Source organism: Streptopelia decaocto, assembly GCF_964273445.1.
Source record: "Streptopelia decaocto genome assembly, chromosome: 2".
NCBI classification, from domain to species: Eukaryota; Metazoa; Chordata; class Aves; order Columbiformes; family Columbidae; genus Streptopelia; species Streptopelia decaocto.
Genome location: NC_138655.1, coordinates 142,940,976 through 142,959,398, shown reverse-complemented (window position 1 = coordinate 142,959,398; position 18,423 = coordinate 142,940,976). Strand labels below are relative to the sequence as shown.

General features: G+C 35.4%; 1 protein-coding gene across 1 annotated transcript in view; it reads right to left on the bottom strand.

Annotated features, from left to right (window-relative positions):
• MALRD1 (MAM and LDL receptor class A domain containing 1) overlaps positions 1–18,423 on the bottom strand; it is a gene marked incomplete at both ends in the record, with an annotated part of 293,532 nt that overhangs the window by 186,722 nt on the left and 88,387 nt on the right. The window contains 6 exons of the mRNA XM_082044615.1: positions 1,616–2,028; positions 3,560–3,927; positions 5,040–5,145; positions 5,295–5,447; positions 14,591–14,705; positions 15,353–15,520. Coding sequence (XP_081900741.1) covers positions 1,616–2,028; positions 3,560–3,927; positions 5,040–5,145; positions 5,295–5,447; positions 14,591–14,705; positions 15,353–15,520 — 1,323 coding nt within the window. The remainder of the gene's footprint in view (positions 1–1,615; positions 2,029–3,559; positions 3,928–5,039; positions 5,146–5,294; positions 5,448–14,590; positions 14,706–15,352; positions 15,521–18,423) is intronic.

Here is an 18,423-nt window from a genome sequence, read left to right as displayed (position 1 = left end):
TCTAAGTAGAACCTATTTCAGGTATTACGGTTGTTCAAGGAAGATAAAAACAAACACTATTCATCATCAAAGTAAGTAGGCCACCATGGACACATTGTTATATTACTACCTTTTCAAATGTATTTTTAAGGAAAAGATGTATAAGTAAACTTCTCAGGGAGATTAAAATAAATTTAGATCAACTAAAGAGAAAAGTACATTTAACAGCCTATTATTTTTCCTTTTGAAACAAGTGTCACATATAGTAAAAACATATATTTTGAAAATTAATATAGCCTTAACCTGAACTTTTTACAAAAACAAACAAGTATAATTTCTTACAGATTATTAAATCCTTTGCAGATTTTTGTTTCACACCAGTTCTGAATTCAAAGGGAAACTCTAGACCACTAAAGCCATAAAATTTTTGTCAGCTTGTCATCATTATTTGAGAGATATCCCTAATTTTGTCTCAGAAAACTGCATTCCTGTAATTTAAAAAAGTTACATCCAGCTATTCCTGTTCTGCTCTCTGATGTCACATCTAACACTCTGATGTAAAACATCTAATGGAACAGTAACAGACTTCAGACAGTTTGATGGCAGCTACAACAGTAGTTTTCTAAGAAATTTAAGATTCTGACATGTAGTGGGAGGTGGTGTGAGCAAAAGAAGACTTCATGGACTGAACCCCTTGGGTTTCTGCCAGCGCATTCAATTAAAGGTCCTACAGTTTCATATCTCTAGAGTTCTAGACTTTAAAAAGAGAATCTGGCTTTCCAGATGTCCTTAAGTATCTTTCTGTATGGCTTTAAATTTTTGGCTGAGAACACCTCTTTGTGTATATGCACAATTGTTTATATGCTCTCAAAGTTGGGTTCCCATGCTAGTAAATAAACTGAAAATGTGAATTTGAGGTGTTTATTTTTCATAGTGATTATTTCTTTGAAAGTGGTAAACAAATAACAGACTTAAACAGGGAGAGAAGAGGAAGAGGGGGTACCAGCTGAAGGTCTCTGTTAAAAAGACTTAGGCCACCTTTGCTCTTGGAGTCTAAAGTTTTCTATTCACTGGAACCTCTGAAAAACCTAAACAGCTGATAAGATGCTCTGGCTAGAGACAGAGAAGGAGATTAGGATGTCAAGACATGTATTTTGATAAGAATATTGGAAAAAAGTTTTACCTTATTTTTCAGACTTTCAAGGTGGGGGGTGTGAAGCACATTCTCAAGTGAATCTAAACATTTCCTTTTAAGCACAGAAATGACCACAAGACTGTATGTGGTGTGGAAACACTGAACCGTTAACTTTATAAAGCTTGAAAAACAAAAATAGCATCTACTTTAAATACCTTATGTTCCTATTCAAAACATTATAATCATGCGTTTTAGAAGGAAAAGTAGATTTCACAAAAAATAAATACTTCAGACACATTTCCACACACAAAAAAAACAAACACAACAAAACCAAATCACCAACAATAAAACCACACAAAAAAAACCCGACCACAACTTCCAAATGCATTTTGAAATCAATTTGATCAGACAGTTACAAATAGCTTAGAAACTGCATAGTCATTTATATACTTGAAGTGTTTTATAAGACAACAAATAAGCACTAGACTAGAAGGATCATACCTGAAATGGTTTAGAGCTTCTGATGTAAAGTGTCTGTCTGATCCATCTGTTTCCTTGATTTCCAAATTTGTACCACAACAGCCATCCCTTTATGTTACTCACAGTTCTCTGCAAGACTGACAGCTTGTAAACTTGCTTTCCAAACATATGATAATGAAAGTTGAAAATGCAGGTTTCATTGCCAGGAGGGTTGAAAATAGGACTAAGCAAAATTGCTTTATCTTGGAATTGGTGTGGCTTGGAGGATTCTACGTAGAGGTAGTGTCCCCTGGCTGTGCCTGTGGTGTGATCCTTCAATGGGCCGGTATTAACCGTGGGGGTTGGACCCTCTATCCTGATCCAGTCTAAGTCATCCTCAACATCCTGCTCCCAATTGCACAGCCCATTTTCAAAGTTACATTGTAGCTCAGGGTCTGGAATGTAAACAGAACAGACTATTAAGTGAAAAAGTGAAAGCAGCATCAAAAGGTGACTGGGCTTCAACATACTTTCATTAAATGTCTAACACAATGAAAAAAATCATTGTCTCCTTGTACAGATTCACCTCTGAAGAATGAAAGTACACTGGACAAAAACAAAACAATAAATCCTTCACTTAATTACCTCCTCTTTCAATATATATCTGGTAAATGGTAAATGAATAATTTATTGAATAAACAGAACTGTGAATAACATTTAATTATTTATATCACTAAATTTATGTATATTTATAATTTAAGCATGCAAAGTTCTTAAACTGAAATTTGACTGAGTAAAGGATTTAAAACTGAAGATAATTGCACGAAATACACAACAGGATATAATCTTGTATATATGTGTAGTAAGTGACCTAATATGTTTTTGCATGACAGAAATAGTTCTAAAATTGTGTTGTGTTTTAGATCTTTTTTATCCTCATTAATAGTATTTTGATCACTTTATCAAAGCTAAATTAAAGACAGGCATTTATAACAGAACTGCACTTTATTATTTGACACCAGACAAAATATATACTAGCCACTTTTTTTTTTTTTAATTAAGCTGTTATTTTTTGTGAAGTTTTAAACTGCAAGTCATATAGCACCTTCTTACTATAGACTTTGAAATGGGTTATAAAGAAGACAGACGTTTTACAAGTGTGAAAACTGAGATAGGCTGGAAAGCCTTACTTTCTTTTAAATTCAGATCAGTTTTAAGTTGATATTCAGTAAATGCCATTGCAGGCTTGTATCTCCTCAAGCATGGAAGATGTCCGCTGTTTCTCAAACTCATTGTGATTTGCATAATTTAGTTACCTCAGGATATGGTAAAGCAACTGCTAGTTAATTTTATTTCATATGAATGTTCTTAGAGTTCTTAAAATTGATGAATGCATGCTTCGAGGACAAAATCATCAATGGAACTCTTTGGCACTGCAAGGTGAATCTCTAAAATATGACCAACTCATAGCTTTCCTCAGCTCTTATAAGATCTCTATTTGAAAGGGGCAATCATGCCCAGAATGATTAGTATCTTCTAGTACAGATATTTTAATGTTTTTGAGGTAGAAAGACTTGTAGGTCACAAAAAGAGATAGGACATACACTCCTCTCAGTCCATATACATCCTCCACTGTACTTCCATCAGTGCAATCAAAGACAGCATGTTAACCCAAATCAACTGGCAAAATGAGAATTCTGTCTTCTAAAATAAACTCATAATGCATGTGTGTGTTTTTAAAAAGTTAAAGAAACACAACTTATTTTAATAAAGGAGGTTGCATTACGTTTACCCGCAGCTGTAACTTATCATATGCATTTAGATTAAAAATTTTCAGTTTGTTTCATCAGTAACTATATTCAGTTAAAAAATCAGCGGCTGTGACATTGATAGGCTGTAACAGTAATGTGCTTCTTTACTCTAAGGATGAATTTGGCAAGTAAATTTTTGTTTTATGTAAAGTAAGTAATAATGGAAAATACTTACTACAGTTCTCTTCATCCGATCCATCCCCACAATCATCCACAAGATCACAGACCAGTAAACTGTTAATACAAGCTTTTGTGTCTCTGCACCAGAAATGATTAGGACCTTCACAACTTAATGCTGGAGGTGGAAGAGCACAGTTTTCAAACATAATATCATCAATTGCTGAGATACCATCATAAAAACCCAGACTGATTTTAACAAGTGATAATTGGAAAGGATGTGGAAGGCGTCCAAGCTGAATGACTGCCTTCAACCACTGATTTCCCTCGTTGTAATATGCCCTCCAAAGGACAGTAGGATCTTCCAGCCCATCCACAGTCAAATGCATCTCTGCTGCTCCAACTGACTGTCCGTAATTGTAATACCTAAAATCATAACAAACCAGTTAAGGGTGCAAATGATGAGAATGGATCACATCAAGTATAATGACCAATATATTTTCTATCATAGCTCCATGAAATGATTCATTTAAATTTAACTCACAACTTAAGAGACACATCTGCTTTTACATTAAGCAATGAACACCACTAACTCAGATGTATAGTACATTTTTTTATAAATTTAATTCAATACAAAATTGCAAAGTTTCAAGATGGAAAACCAGAACACTTACTGAATGAAAAAGCACAAGTTCTATCGATGTTGGTTATTCCTAACATGATGCATTTTTACAGCATTCTTGGAGGATCTCAAAGCATTTAAAAGTCATATATACATGGGTGACAGTCATACAACAAAATTGGGAAGAGAACCAGGAAGAGAACCAACAAGCTGTAATTTCCAGAGCTATACTCCAAGTTTGAGTCTTGAGTCTTTAATAAAAAAGTATTACCCTCTTCCTATGGCAAGTGCATTTCACGTGCACTAAAAACTGCACTTAATAATATCAAAGTCAGGCTTTTATTTTAACAGTAGCACCACTTTTGATCTTAGTGGATGGATTATCACCTCTTACTTTTTCTCTCCCTCTTTGACAAGACTGCACAGAGACTGAGACAAGACAATAACTGAAAGGGTTTTGCTATGTATGTGAAAAAAAAGCTTGGAAGCAAAGCTCCTGTTCTTTCACTGGAACTTTTACATAAAGATGATATGATCTAATTTTGGATAAGTGACTCAATCAGCTACTGGATTTTTGGATGGATTATTGTTCTTGGGCAAAATCTATAACATTTTCAAATTTATTTAACCAAACTAGAAATTTTAGCAAAATGATTGTGGTATTTGTCTACATATATGCAGACACAATCCTTTAAAATAATTATGATCAAAACCTGGCAACAAAGTCATCCCATGTTCTCCAAGTGCTTCAGCTTATTTCTGCACTTTGTTCACAATGAAGACTATATGATTAAAGAATAAAAAAAAATAAACACTGAAGAAGCAGGTGTGTCTATTGCAAACTATAATCTAAATTTCAGTCCAAGAGAAGCAATGTGAGATGATCCATGAATTTTAAATGTAAATTATTTCATACCAAAAGGACAATGTGCAATTTGATCCAGCTTGCCTGAACTTCGGGCTTCCTAGCCCAGCTACTTGTGAAATGCTGCTGCTGTTTTCCAGAATGAACATAAAATGACCTGTCGAAATAAAAGAGAACACAATTTTTCAGGCTGAAGAAAGTAAGTTTTTAAAGGTATTTAAAGCCTTCACGGCCTCCATTTTAAAACTGATTAAAGAACAGGTGTATCTATGCCACTTCTTTGTTTCTAAACCTGGCTTGTCTTACCTTCAGAGGTGTTGTAGGTGTGATCCCACAGAGGAGCTTGCTTCTGAAAATCAGGGACAAGAGCACTACTGGAACTTCTCACCCAGTCAAATCCATCTGCACCTGCAGTTTCAATCCAACCACAGCTATCTTTTTCAAAGTCACATGCAGCAGCTGAAATGAGGGAAGAGACATTACTTTACTAAAGAAGATTCGCAGTATGAAAAGGAAATAAAATGTTTCTAATATGTTGCTGATAATCTAGAAAAAAGTCTAGGAAAAGGGTGCGTGGAGACAGAGTACAAGATGGGAGAATATTAGATTCATAACAGTTGGGTAAAACAGCAGTCTCACTAGAACAACCAAACCATAGTTTTGTGCAATGTATTCAGTAAAACAAGCCCTTCCCTCAAAAGGCACGGCAGTCAAAGCACGCAAAGCAGGTGTGGAGGCAATGACAACAGGCTCACCATCCTCACGTTACAGAAGAGGAACACAGACATGCAAAGCAGTAACAAGCCTTCTGCAAGATGTTTTAGGGAATCAGTGTTGGAGCTAGAAATCAATTCCTTATCTCCTGAATCCCAGGAAGTATGCTAATGATGGCAAAAACCCTTCTCTAGTTATAATAGGGACCAAGTTAAATACCAGGCATTACTGAAACACTCTGAAACACAAATGACTGCAGTTAAAAAGATTTGAAAAACATATTCAGCTGCATGCTTCAATTCTTCATTTAAAAGAGCAGTGATATTTTAGAAAATGTATATACACAAAATAAAGAAAGGAGCGGAAGGGTGTCATGTATGAATGAATATCATTTAACAAATATTTATTGTGTTATAATGAAGAAATACAAGGTTTCCCTCTTCTGCACTTAAAAAAAATCCTCATTAAATCACAAAATGATATTTTTGAGTTCTGCAATTATAACAGACTTTTAATAGAAAACATTAAGAAAATTATTTCAATATTTTTAAGCAATAATTTATTAATATATGTAGATTAAGTAAACAAATATTCAGACATGATTGTCAGGATTCTACTCTAATTTTGCAATGTCTTATCACAATTTCCGGTGGCCATGTCATTATGGTATAGAAAACATACATTTCAGAATCAAATGAAGGCTTTCTTTTTTTCTTTCTATTCTTCTTTAAGAACTGTATCACATTAAATTACTAATCATTTGTTATAAAGAATGAAAAAGTCATTACCAGTTAAGTTAGTATTATTGTTGGTTAAGACTTCTAAAAAGACATGATTTTGTGAATTATTAAGCAAAGCACACAGTAATGCACAGTTATTTGTGTTGCTTAAAAAAAATAATTTCACAAACATGGAATGCCAATTAACATCTACAAGATCAAGGAAAATATGAGTTTGCTATAGGTATGGTATATGTGCATCAGAAATGTCAGTGATAAAATTATGGACACCAAAAGTGACAAAAGAGAAGGAAGAACATTTTTATAGGACGTTTTGATCAAATAAAATGAAGATAAAATTATTTACAAACACTCAAGGACCTAGGCATGATAGGAATTATTAAGAAACCACTGGCCAAACACAATGATAAGGGAATATCAAGAGTTATTTCTGACTTGTTTTTTGCTCGATAGAAGACACTGTCTCATATTCCCTGGAGAAAAACAACAGAGAACATGACAAACCTTGGACACAGATGGTTACACCAAAAGAGGCAATTAAACAAGATAAAACTGTTAAGTCTGAGCCCAGACTTCTTGCCTCTATAACTTTTAACAGAGACAAAACATAAAAGAAAGGATACATCAGACCACACATTTAACTTTAGTATAGGTGAATAAATTGAGAGAAAATAACCCTGATATCCGCAACTAAATCTTAAACCAACTATTTAACATCTAGAAAAAATACAAGAATAGAGCAAGCTGGTAGAGGCTGGGTGAAATACACTTTGATCTTGATGCTACACTTCAATTACCTAATTGTTCCATGACCTCTTTGACTGGCACTTCTGTTTCAGACTGAAGTATCCTGAAATAAAACCTAAGGCTTAGGTGCCTCTGTAGTTTCTCTCACAGTGAACACATATAAACAAATCTGCCTTCTCTCCTAGCACTTTATTTTCTGCCTTTCCTTTATTTCTTGTTTTCTTACATGCTCTCTTTAACCATCAAGCAGCCATACAGACTCTGCCAGGCTTTCTGCTCCTCATGTGTTTGAGTAATATATTGCTAGTTTTTCTTAAACCTTTTTGTGTCATGCTTACTGTGTCAGGTACTTGGCAAAGTCCACTAGACTGTTCCTTCTACATAACTGCAGGGAAAAGTTCCAGTTTTATTGATCTAAACAAAAATAAGATCTGAGGGTCATTATTCAGGCCATGTTATTATTTACCCTGTAATTCTCTACCACTGGATTTCATGCAATATTTGTTGTCATGGTGCACAGTGCATAATTTGCAACAAAATAGATAGGAGTAACAAGAAGATATACTGGTTTTGCCCCAAAATATTACATAGACATGTGTTGGCAGGAGTAGAAAAGTCAGATCGTGACTTCAGGGTTCTGTAGAAATTCTGAAATTTTGTGCGGTCTCCAGCAGAAAAATGTTCTTGCCCTTTCCTCAATAGTCTTCATTGGCACAACCTATTGCCCCTTTTACCTATTCTGCTCTTCTTTGACCCCTCATCTCAGTCCAGCTTTCACTGGAAATCCTCATAGTCTTTCCTCATCCAGACCTTGTCTCTTTGCCTGGCCTTTTTCCCAGACATCTTCTTGCTCTGGGTCCTTTCATGGTCTCAGTTCTCTGCTACTTACAGCCACTATTTCTACAATCACTTCCAAAGCACCACTGCTCTCCATCCATATTCCTCATTCCTACTCTCCCCATGGTTTATTCCTTCTTACCAAACGTTTTATTTTTCTTTGTCATTCTCCTTCCTGACACTGTCTCTTTGACTATCTGGTCTCAAACCTTGCTGTACAGCAGCCTGGGTCTTTTCTGCCCCAGCTCCCTTCAGTCCCCTGGTTATACTTGTCTCCCACATCAGCAAGCTCAGGCAATGCAGCCTCTGCAGCCATTCCTTGTTCTTCACAGACAAAGGTTGTTTCCTCTCACTGTAGATGGCTCTTTAGTCCCAACTCTCCCCCATTGAGCATGCACAAACTGATCTTAATGGAGTTGTCTATGCAATTTCAGTCTCAGGACCCTTCTTCAGTTTAGAAGCTAACAATCTTTTCACTCCTTGAACTGGAGTCCATCACTGTGAGCTGGCTGTTGTTCGTGCCCTCACCTTTAAAAATAACTGATAAGTCTGGTTGAAGTGGAGTAGCAAGCATATAAGGCAGACATTTTGGTATGCAGGATTTTGACTCCAAAAATGAAATTTTGGAAGAGTTGTCTTATAAGCAGAGCAAAGTTTTTATGATTTGGCAAGATTAGTGATGGGTAATAAGGGGAATATTTCTTACAATACTAGGGAAACTACTGTTACTTACATAAAGGTAGACATTAATAACAGAATGGTGTTTAAAGTTAAACAATTATGCCACAGAAGTGGTTTTTAAGAGGGAACGCATGCATAATTCTCTTTATTTGCTTTCTGAGTCAATTTAAGCTACTTAAAACTCTATGCTAACATACAGATTATGTCCAATTTATGAACTACTTAATTTAAGAGTAGCCTGAGCATGCTTATGCTGCACTAGATTGTATGACATAGAGATTACCATGAAATGCATATCTCATTTATAAAGGCCTAAATACAAAACAATATTATATGGATGTTTTGGTTTTTATCCAAATGTAAATTATTTTATATGTATTCTATATACAAAATCATATTTTGTTTCTGATAATCCACATCATAAGTAGACAGGAAAAAAACAAACAAACCAACAAATAAACACAACCAACCAACAAACAACAACAAAAGAAAGCATGGGGAATGAACTGCTAAAGGTCAAACAGAATACCAGGAATACATTCATGTTACCAGATTACTTTCCAATCTGATCCTATTTCCTACGCTACCGTCATGGTTCTTAGGTTGGAAAAGCGGGCATTTAGACTTCACCAAATGCCTAGGATGTAGACCTTAGAAATGATACTGTACATTCATCTTCCAGAGCACAAATACATAATGTGATATGTATGTTAGGTCACTGCTGTAAATCTGACGCTAGATAAAGGCAATTGCTTTTCTCTTCTGCTTTAATGCATGGAAGTTATATATTATAGATTTACAGCCATACTAAATTGTCCAGCTGTTGAAGAAAAGCTGTGAACTAACAGTCAGTAGTAGTGGCACTGAAGAAAGAGAACATTTAATAGCTTATATTTTTCTCAACAGGACATATATTTTTGTAAAATGCAACTAGAAATCTTGAAGAAAGAATAATGTCATCATGTGTCAGGATCAACAACATAAATGTGGACCTAAGACCAAAGAGGATGTCAGTGGAACAAACAAATTTACTGACCCTCCTGTATATGAAGAGAAGTGAGAAAGATAGTGTCCTCCAAGAAGTGGGAAACCTACACTGAAATAAGAAAGACACTCTGAGAAGCGAAGATTTTGAGTAAATTCTTTCAGTCCTGACAGAAAGAACTCATTTGAGAGATAATAAAAATCAAGAGATGACTGAAGAGATGATCCTGTGAGACAAGCAAATTGCATGGAGTCTCTGCTTGTTTAGTGTACTTGGTAGACCCAAGCATCTAAGTAAATCACGTCACTGGAATATAAAATAGAAAGATTTAAATGAAAAATGTTTAGAAAGATATTTTAAGTCCATGTAATATCCTTGCCTGCTTCTCATATTGAGATGAAAAACTTAAATTAACAAGGTTAAGGAGCATACAATCACCAGCAGATGGAACATCATGGGAAAAAAGTGTCAATATTGATGAAAGGAACAAGGTAGTTGTAGGTGGTAAAGTCAACAAAACATCTGTGCTTAGCCAAGCTAAGAAATTAGGAAAAGTGACTGAGAAAAATGTAATGTTTACATACAATTGCATGAATTTATATAATAAAATGTAGAAAGTAATGGTACAAGGATGGATTTCTGCCATCCTGTCATGACTGGAATACTGTGATAGTTATTAAAAAAGAAGTAAACACAAAGATGGTGAAATACCATTTATGGAAGATTAATAAGAGATATTCTAGTGCCGCAGGCTACCAGACTAACATGGTGAAAGGTAAATTTATTGCTTAGCAATACTCAACATGCCAATTACTTGCAGAGACATTTGTGTTCCTACATTCTGCTTCCCACACTACAAGCAGCAGTGTTAACACACACTGAGTCAACTCAGCAGTACAACGATTTATAAGTAAGCAATATATTTTGAGCAAAGATCACCATAAATACACTTATAACAACTCCATAGTTTAACTTTTGGCATAGAATTGTTCACGTATAGTCTGGACAAGTGAGACAGGTACAGCAAAATTTTCTTCAGTCATATAATTAGAGAAGAAGAAAAGGCATTGCCATATAGAAAGCTTGTGATTAAGGATATCTAGGACACCTAACTGGACATTTGTCTTCACTTTTAGATACAATGTCAAAATGGAAATACAGGCTGAATACCTCAAACAAAGGGTGTTTTGAAATATAAATTATCATATTTGCAGTGAACACAATCCATTTTAGTATTCTTGATTAAAAGTTACCAGTTAACTCTTATCCCAGAGCAGTGAAAGAGATGCTGCATGCAACTAAATTTGTTTAGAATGTTTTTAATTAGACTATTGATTTGGAAGTGTTATTATTTGGTCAGAGAACAAAATCCCACTATTTGAGCGTAGGAAGGGTAACAAGAGAGCAATGCAGATTATCAGAACCCAATACTACATGGGATGCGTAAGCACATTTTGAAGAAAAGTACAAAAAAACACGAAGCAAATCAAAATGCAAAAGAGTGTAATGAGAGTTTAAATATGAGTAATGTGAGCAGGGTGGGAGTAAAGCAGTAAACCTCTTCTCAGTGGGGTCAAGCAAAATGAGATGCACTACTTGTTGCACCGTAAGGGTGATTTAACACTGGAACAGGTTGCCCTGAGCAGCTGCATATCCTCGATTCTCAGAGATATTCAGAACTCAACTGTGTAAGGTCTTGGGCATCCTGCTTCAGTGTACCCTGCTTTGAGCAGAGGGGTAAACTGGATGGTCCTCAGAGGTCCCTGACAACCTCATCTATTCTATGGTAACAGCAGAATTTTTCCCCTATCTTCCATCTATTCCATAAGAGGAAAGATATTCTACCTAGGGAAACTTTGATAGTTATTTCTGGTCTTAGCTAATAAAAAACTTATCTAATAAAAGATAACTCAGTTTCCTAACTTCAAGTTCTGTATAGTTGGGATACAAAACATTCTAAATAACTAAAACACTGGACACCAGTGCTTTAGCCAAGAAAGACTGGATGTTGAAAGTGTAGAGAAATTGCATGAATACTAATGGAAGCTGTCATTATTTTTTTTATCAGCTGAAAGTTAAATGGATTTTTGTTTATCTGAGCAACGCCTCTCAAATTTCCTAATAAAAACTATAGAACATGAACATGGATTTTGTATTGTATTAGCACCTGTGAAGAAGTTTAGTCTTCGTGATACGTAACATAGTGCAGTCAGAATATACTATAAGTATCTTGTCTACTGCATTTCTGTTATTTGTGGGAATGCTAGAACCCATCATCTTCTATTTAAACTAAAAAAAGGAAATATACTCAATATTGTTCATGGCAGCTAGCTTTGAAAATGCATCATGACTTCTATAGCACATTTCAATGAAAAAGACATTCATTTTCAAATATGGAAAGTATAACAATTTCTTATGCAGAGCAAGTAACTGAACACGTCTAAAAGATTTTTTTAAGCTACATATTAGAGGTCCCAGAATATTTGCAAGCTCTCTCCTGACTGTACATTGCAGAGGGACTCCACAATGCATCACCTCCATTTATATGACTCTGTATCTTAGTTTCCATGCACAGCAAACCAGGGCACATGACCCAGACAGGAGTCACAGTGCATCCAAACAGAAAATGTTGACACAACCTAAACTTTATCTGTGACCATGTCTGTGCACAGATGCTTTTTTTATCAGTGGCATCTTCACATCAAAATTAAGTATATAAAACACACAATTTGAACACAAGTCTGTGACCACTGCATTTTTAACATTTTCTATCTCACTGTTTCTCAGGTATATTGCAGGACCATCTACAGTTTTAGAAAAGTATCTTACACAGTGGTGCCACAGAATTTACCAAATTTGTACAAGTGCAACATATTTTCCTCTCTTTTTTTTTTTTCTTTTTTTTTTAATCTTAATTTTGTATGTGTGAGAACACATGGGCAAGAATGTGAGCATGACTTTTGTTTGGTTTATTTTACCATGCCTTCCTGAATCAGGTTCTAATCTCTTACAGATTAAGACTTTATTCAGTATAACACTGTGCCTGATATTTAGTGTATGAAAAGTTATAAAATAAAATATTTTAAGTAATTCTTTCTACTAAATAATTAATCAAAGGCCTTTTTTTCTGGTTTTGATGCTAAGAGGGAAGTAGTTGCTACAGAAAATAAAAAGGGGGAAAATCAGAATAGAATCAAAATGAAATAACTATTTCTCAAGAACTTTTGCTTTTAATCAAATTACAACATTTCTGAAGTCAGGAAAGCCTGGGAAATAGGACCAAAAAAATGTAATCATAGGAGCCTAAAAACATAGATTTTTTAAAATTTTCACTTACGGCACATGGCTTCATCACAGTTATTTGAACAGTCAAGTGTAAAATCACAACATTTGTCAAATGAAATACATTGTCCATTCCCGCATGAAAAATACCCCAGTGGACAGTGAAAAGATGAAGAATTAGCATCAGCAAATTCTGTTTTCCCTTAAAAATCAGAAAAGAAAATATAAGTAAAAACACACACATATATAAAATTTTAAGATACGCTTTTTTGTCTTCGAATATAGTAATGCACACAATATCTGGAACGTAGTATCACCTATGAAGTGAGCCAGATTATATCACAACTGATAAGAAACACAGCTGATATTAATGTCTGATACTCTTACACTATATATTATTCTCCACGATATTCAAACATTGGTGTGAAAAATTATCAAAACCCCCTTGTAGTCAAAGGGGCAGGCTGCAGCTGGGGGGCAAGGTGCTGTGTACAACAGCCTGCTGTTTGCCCCACAGTCAGGAGCGGTTCTCAGGAGAGCTTTCTGCTGTAATGGTGGTTTCTCTGCATTCCGCTCACAATGAATGTTCCAAGAAGCCAGAAGTTTGATGTTGTGTAAACATGATGATCTTGTGCAAACTAGCTTGCACCCCAAACTACACATTAGAAAACACTTCATATTTCAATGAACGAGGGAAATAAAGCTGAGAAGTACTGGTTTTACTTCACTAGATTTCTGGAAAGGTAGCAACTGAGAGGAATGACACACTTTTCAACTTTTTTGTTTAACTTAATTTATTTAGATAGTCATACTGCTATCTAGACAGAACTTTTTTTAGACAAAGGACTCCCTTCTGAAAGTAACACCCTTGTGACTGATGGGTAAATAGGGGAGTTTTAGGGGAAAATAATTGAAGAAAATCAATGTTTCTTCACATAACCAGCTACCATCACTCAGACTGTATACAGGGATCAGAGAAGTCTTAAAAACATGACACTGAAGTTTTCTATCATGCCTTTAAATTTTCCAGTAAAGAAGAAATTCAGATATCTGCTGGGTATAACCCATCAGTATTACTGCTGGATGCATATATGTCCATGCCGTTTCAGAAAAGTCATTAACAGTCAAGAGGACCAGAAACAGTAGTCAGAAGGTTACAGTTATTTTGTTTCCATCTGTTTACACTTCAAGATTACAGAGTGTGAGTAAACAGACAAGTTTGGTGGGAACTTACTGTTTGTTAGGTATTTGTCAGTAATTATGGGTGCACTCTCTTGCCTTAAAGATAATGAGGTGGCATTTGGTGGAAGATGTACAATGCTTTGCTTCTATCTCTGCATCCAAGTGTGAATGTGAGCAGGTACTACATAGTAAGTAGTATCTAAAAACTCCCACCACAGCATACTTCCCAGAACTAGTGCAAATTACTTATAGCAGCCAGTGCATAACACAAGGCCAGAGTTCTCATTATAGATGGTGTCTAACAGCAGATGGACTTTTTCCTCAGATTATCCCCTACATTTTTACAGGTGTCCCCTGAAGTTGTCAGTCTAATCACAGTCACACATAACAGGCATTGGGAAAAATATATTGAAAACCATAGAACTTGCCTTCACTTTTCTGACTGGCACCTGGAAGAGGTTTATTCACGACTCCACATTCCTTTGTTATACTGATGTCATCAACAGCAACAGTAGCATTTGCTGTAAGAACAGTAGCTTGTAAAATAATCTGTAAAGACAAATAAATAAATTAGTTCATTAAAGGTGACGTGATAAAAATACACACACACGTAGATATATATATTCCTTTATAATTTACCTCATCTACTCAGGAAGTAAATACTGTCTACAAGCAACTTGGAATACTAGACAGCAAAAACTGTCATTAAGAATTGATCTAAGCTGGAAATTCACTCCTCAACTGTCAAAGTCATAAATAACTTCACTTATGTGAAGCTATGCAACTCAGGTGACCTTGCTTCAATCTGAACTGGTAAAAACCATCACTACATGAATGAATCATCTTCCTGCTGGAACCATTAAAAGTTACACACCTTTTTATATTAATTATTCAAGGTTACCAAATGTGATGGTTTACACCACCATTTAATTATTTTCATGTATATTATGCTTTGGGAAGTCAACAACATGTGGTGCTACTTGACTTTTATTACCAAAAGGTTATTCTAATGCATACAATACTGAAACAATGGCAGTGTTCTTTAATAGGCACATCTATTTAAAAAGCTAAATGAAGTTATTTTTATAATGAGCATTAAATAAGTTCTATTTTGTAGTTATAATGAAAGAAAATTAGTTCTACAGGTCATATGAAAGCAACTTTTTGAAAGCAATGTAAATGTAATTTTTAATTACCTGAAAAGGTAAGTCCGCAGCTGCACTTTCTACAGGTATATTCACTTTTGTCCACTGCATCTCAGGCAATCCTGAAATGTCATGCAATTTTTCCAAACTTCCATCCAGTGCAGTTCTCTTAAAGACAGAAAGCTGTGAATCCTGAGATAACCGGTACCAAAACCTTACCTGTTGAAAGAGTTTTTAATGAAACACATTAAAAACAACATCATTGATCTGCAGTACATTCAGTACCAACTCATATATGTACATTATAATGCAGAATGACATGACCGATCTCAAAACAGCCTGGGTATAAAAGACATATGTGAAACTATGGCATGCTGAGGAGTAGTATTATGACCAAAGATAAAACCAAGATTAAAAGTAAAGCTTATTTTTAAAACTTACTTTTAACTCATGCCTATCAACTGATGAAGACCAGCTAATATGACCCCTCTTAACTCTTTTTAGTTTAGTAATCCCAAAGATTATTTTTCTTTCCAAATGATGAATATAGGACAGCTTCATAAATATTTTTATCTTAGAAGGGCAACAGTCAAGGTGCTTTTATGAAAGAAACCTTATGGTCTTCTATTTCCACAATCAATACATGTGAAAATTATCTCAAAACAGATGCTTAAAATAACCTATTGCTCTCCTAAAACAAGTGAATTGACCAATATATAGGAAGAAAAAATATGACTGCAGGAGGACGAGGCTAGAAAAACCTGTTTGCCAAGCAGAAAAGACCAGAAAACTGAGAATCCCAGTCCACTATGCCTCTACTGGCAATATAGAGTAAACCTGATGCATTTAATATTTTTTTTAATATAAATACTACACAGACAAAATAAAATGAACCGAGAACTGCAGGGAAGAAACATGAGTCTTTCCTCCTTCTTCACATGGTGAAATACTAAAATTTCTTCAATTGCAGACTCCTTACTTCCCTGCAAAATCCTTAATAATACTTGAATCTTCGTGAAGGCAAAACAAGAGCCGTAAAGATAGCTCTTCCCACTCAGTTGTCTGCACATCTTCATATGATCTTACACTGTGAATCTTGGATCACCACACTACAGAGAGAAAGTTTCCTTTTATTTTTTCATATTACCTCATCTTTTAAACAGAGTTAAAGAATACAGGCCATTTTGAGCTAGCAACCAAATGAAACATATGTATTTTTTTGCAAGACAATAACAAATAAGTGAAAACTCATCTTTAACCTCAGGACAAACAAAGATGCATGTGTTAGCCAGCTTTTCAATTAGACATGAAACAATTCAAATATTTTATTTGAGCAAGACAGCTGACACAATAGGTTCTACAGGTCATGGAAAAGCATTATATTAGGGACTGTAACAGGCAAATCAGCCTCAGAGTGGTGATGTAGTTTTCAGTCAATTTAATTTATTGTGAATTAGCATAAACTTCTAATCACTGGTTGTCCTACTGAGAGAAAAAAACAAACAAACAAACAAACAAACAAACAAACAAAACCACACCACACACACAAAACCCCCACACAAACAAACAAAAAAACCCACACAAAATACCCCAACCAATCAACCACCACCAACCACCACCACACTCATAAAAACACACTTAAACACAAACTTGACCAAACAATTTTCCCCCCGCTTCCCCAGTCCAGTTTACATCAAACACTTAGCCTGCCACCTTCCTAATCTTAATTTTCCTAATTTTTGCTGCAGGTTACACTCAGTCTGGCCCAATTCCTTTGGTGAGGCAACAGGTGGAGCAGGAGGTTGGGCATGTGAGTAACAGTTTCTTTCTGGTGCTCCCTCTATGTTGCCCTACTCTGCTCATTGCTTCTTACTCTTCTTCCTCTTCTTCCCCTGCTTCAGCTCAGGGCTTTTACAGGCCACAGTCCCTCTGCGTTGGTCACAGTTCCTTGAGGGTGTCCCTGAACATAGGTCCCCCACAGGTGCAGTTCTCTCAGAGCCATACCTATGAGCATGGACCACCTCCTCCTGGGGGCACATCTCCAGCTGTGTCCCAGCCAATGTCCCCTTCCACACCTCTCCTCATTTGTCCCCAGGAGATTTTTTTTTTCTTAAGGGAAGTAGTAGTTTACAGGTAACCAGACCCTGAGAGGAGTCTTTCCTTCAATAAATTATCACTTTAGTATCTCCATTAAAAGTATAGACCCTTAGCATGCCAAAGAAGAGGAAGAACAGGACTGATTAATTTACATTAAAATCACTGACCGATAAAACCATCATGCATATGGACTCACTACCTTTCACTTCTGGCTCTGAATTTAATTCATGAAATTGGCAAATACACCAAAGATGAAACATCGCTATGTATGAAGGGTTTCTTTTTGCTTGTGTTACATAGAGGTTTTGTTACAACTCACTTTTTAATGTCTTCTGGCTTCATGGGTGGTGGACTTGCTCTCTCCATTTCTCATACTGTCGCTTTTTCTTCCCACTCACTAAATATTGTATTATATACCATAATCTCAAGATTTATTACTAAATTGAAATACTTTCATGTAACATTTTTCCCCACCAGAAAGTTTAAGGGATACAAAGCAGAAGGTATACAAACACTTTTCAAAATCAGCTGTCTGAAGAACTGTACGCTAAACAATCTAGACATAAGATTTATATTTATAAAACAGTTTTTTAAACAAATCTGTGTTTTCATTGCATAAGAAATAAAATTACCGTCCCTCTTTACAATGACTACTGAGTCTATTAACGAGTCATAAACAGAGCTAGGACTAGAAATTTGCTTCTACAACTCCAAAACCTTGAGCTAAATAAAGATGTTTCTTAGCTGACTTCTACAGAAAAGACTCAGCTACAAGGAGCTTCAGAAAGAAGTTAATTCTAAGCTTCAGTTAGCCAGTAAGGCACAATATAAAACTGTTATCCCTCAACACCAATTTTCTTTCTTTCTTTCTTTCTTTTTTTTTTTTTCCAACAATGAGAGCCAAAGAACTTGTAAAGCTATTAATAAACATAGATCTCTTTATGTAGATCCTTTTATCGTCTCAGTGGGACATCCAACAGAGGGCAACATCTCACATTTATACGCAGAGAGCATAACACACCAAC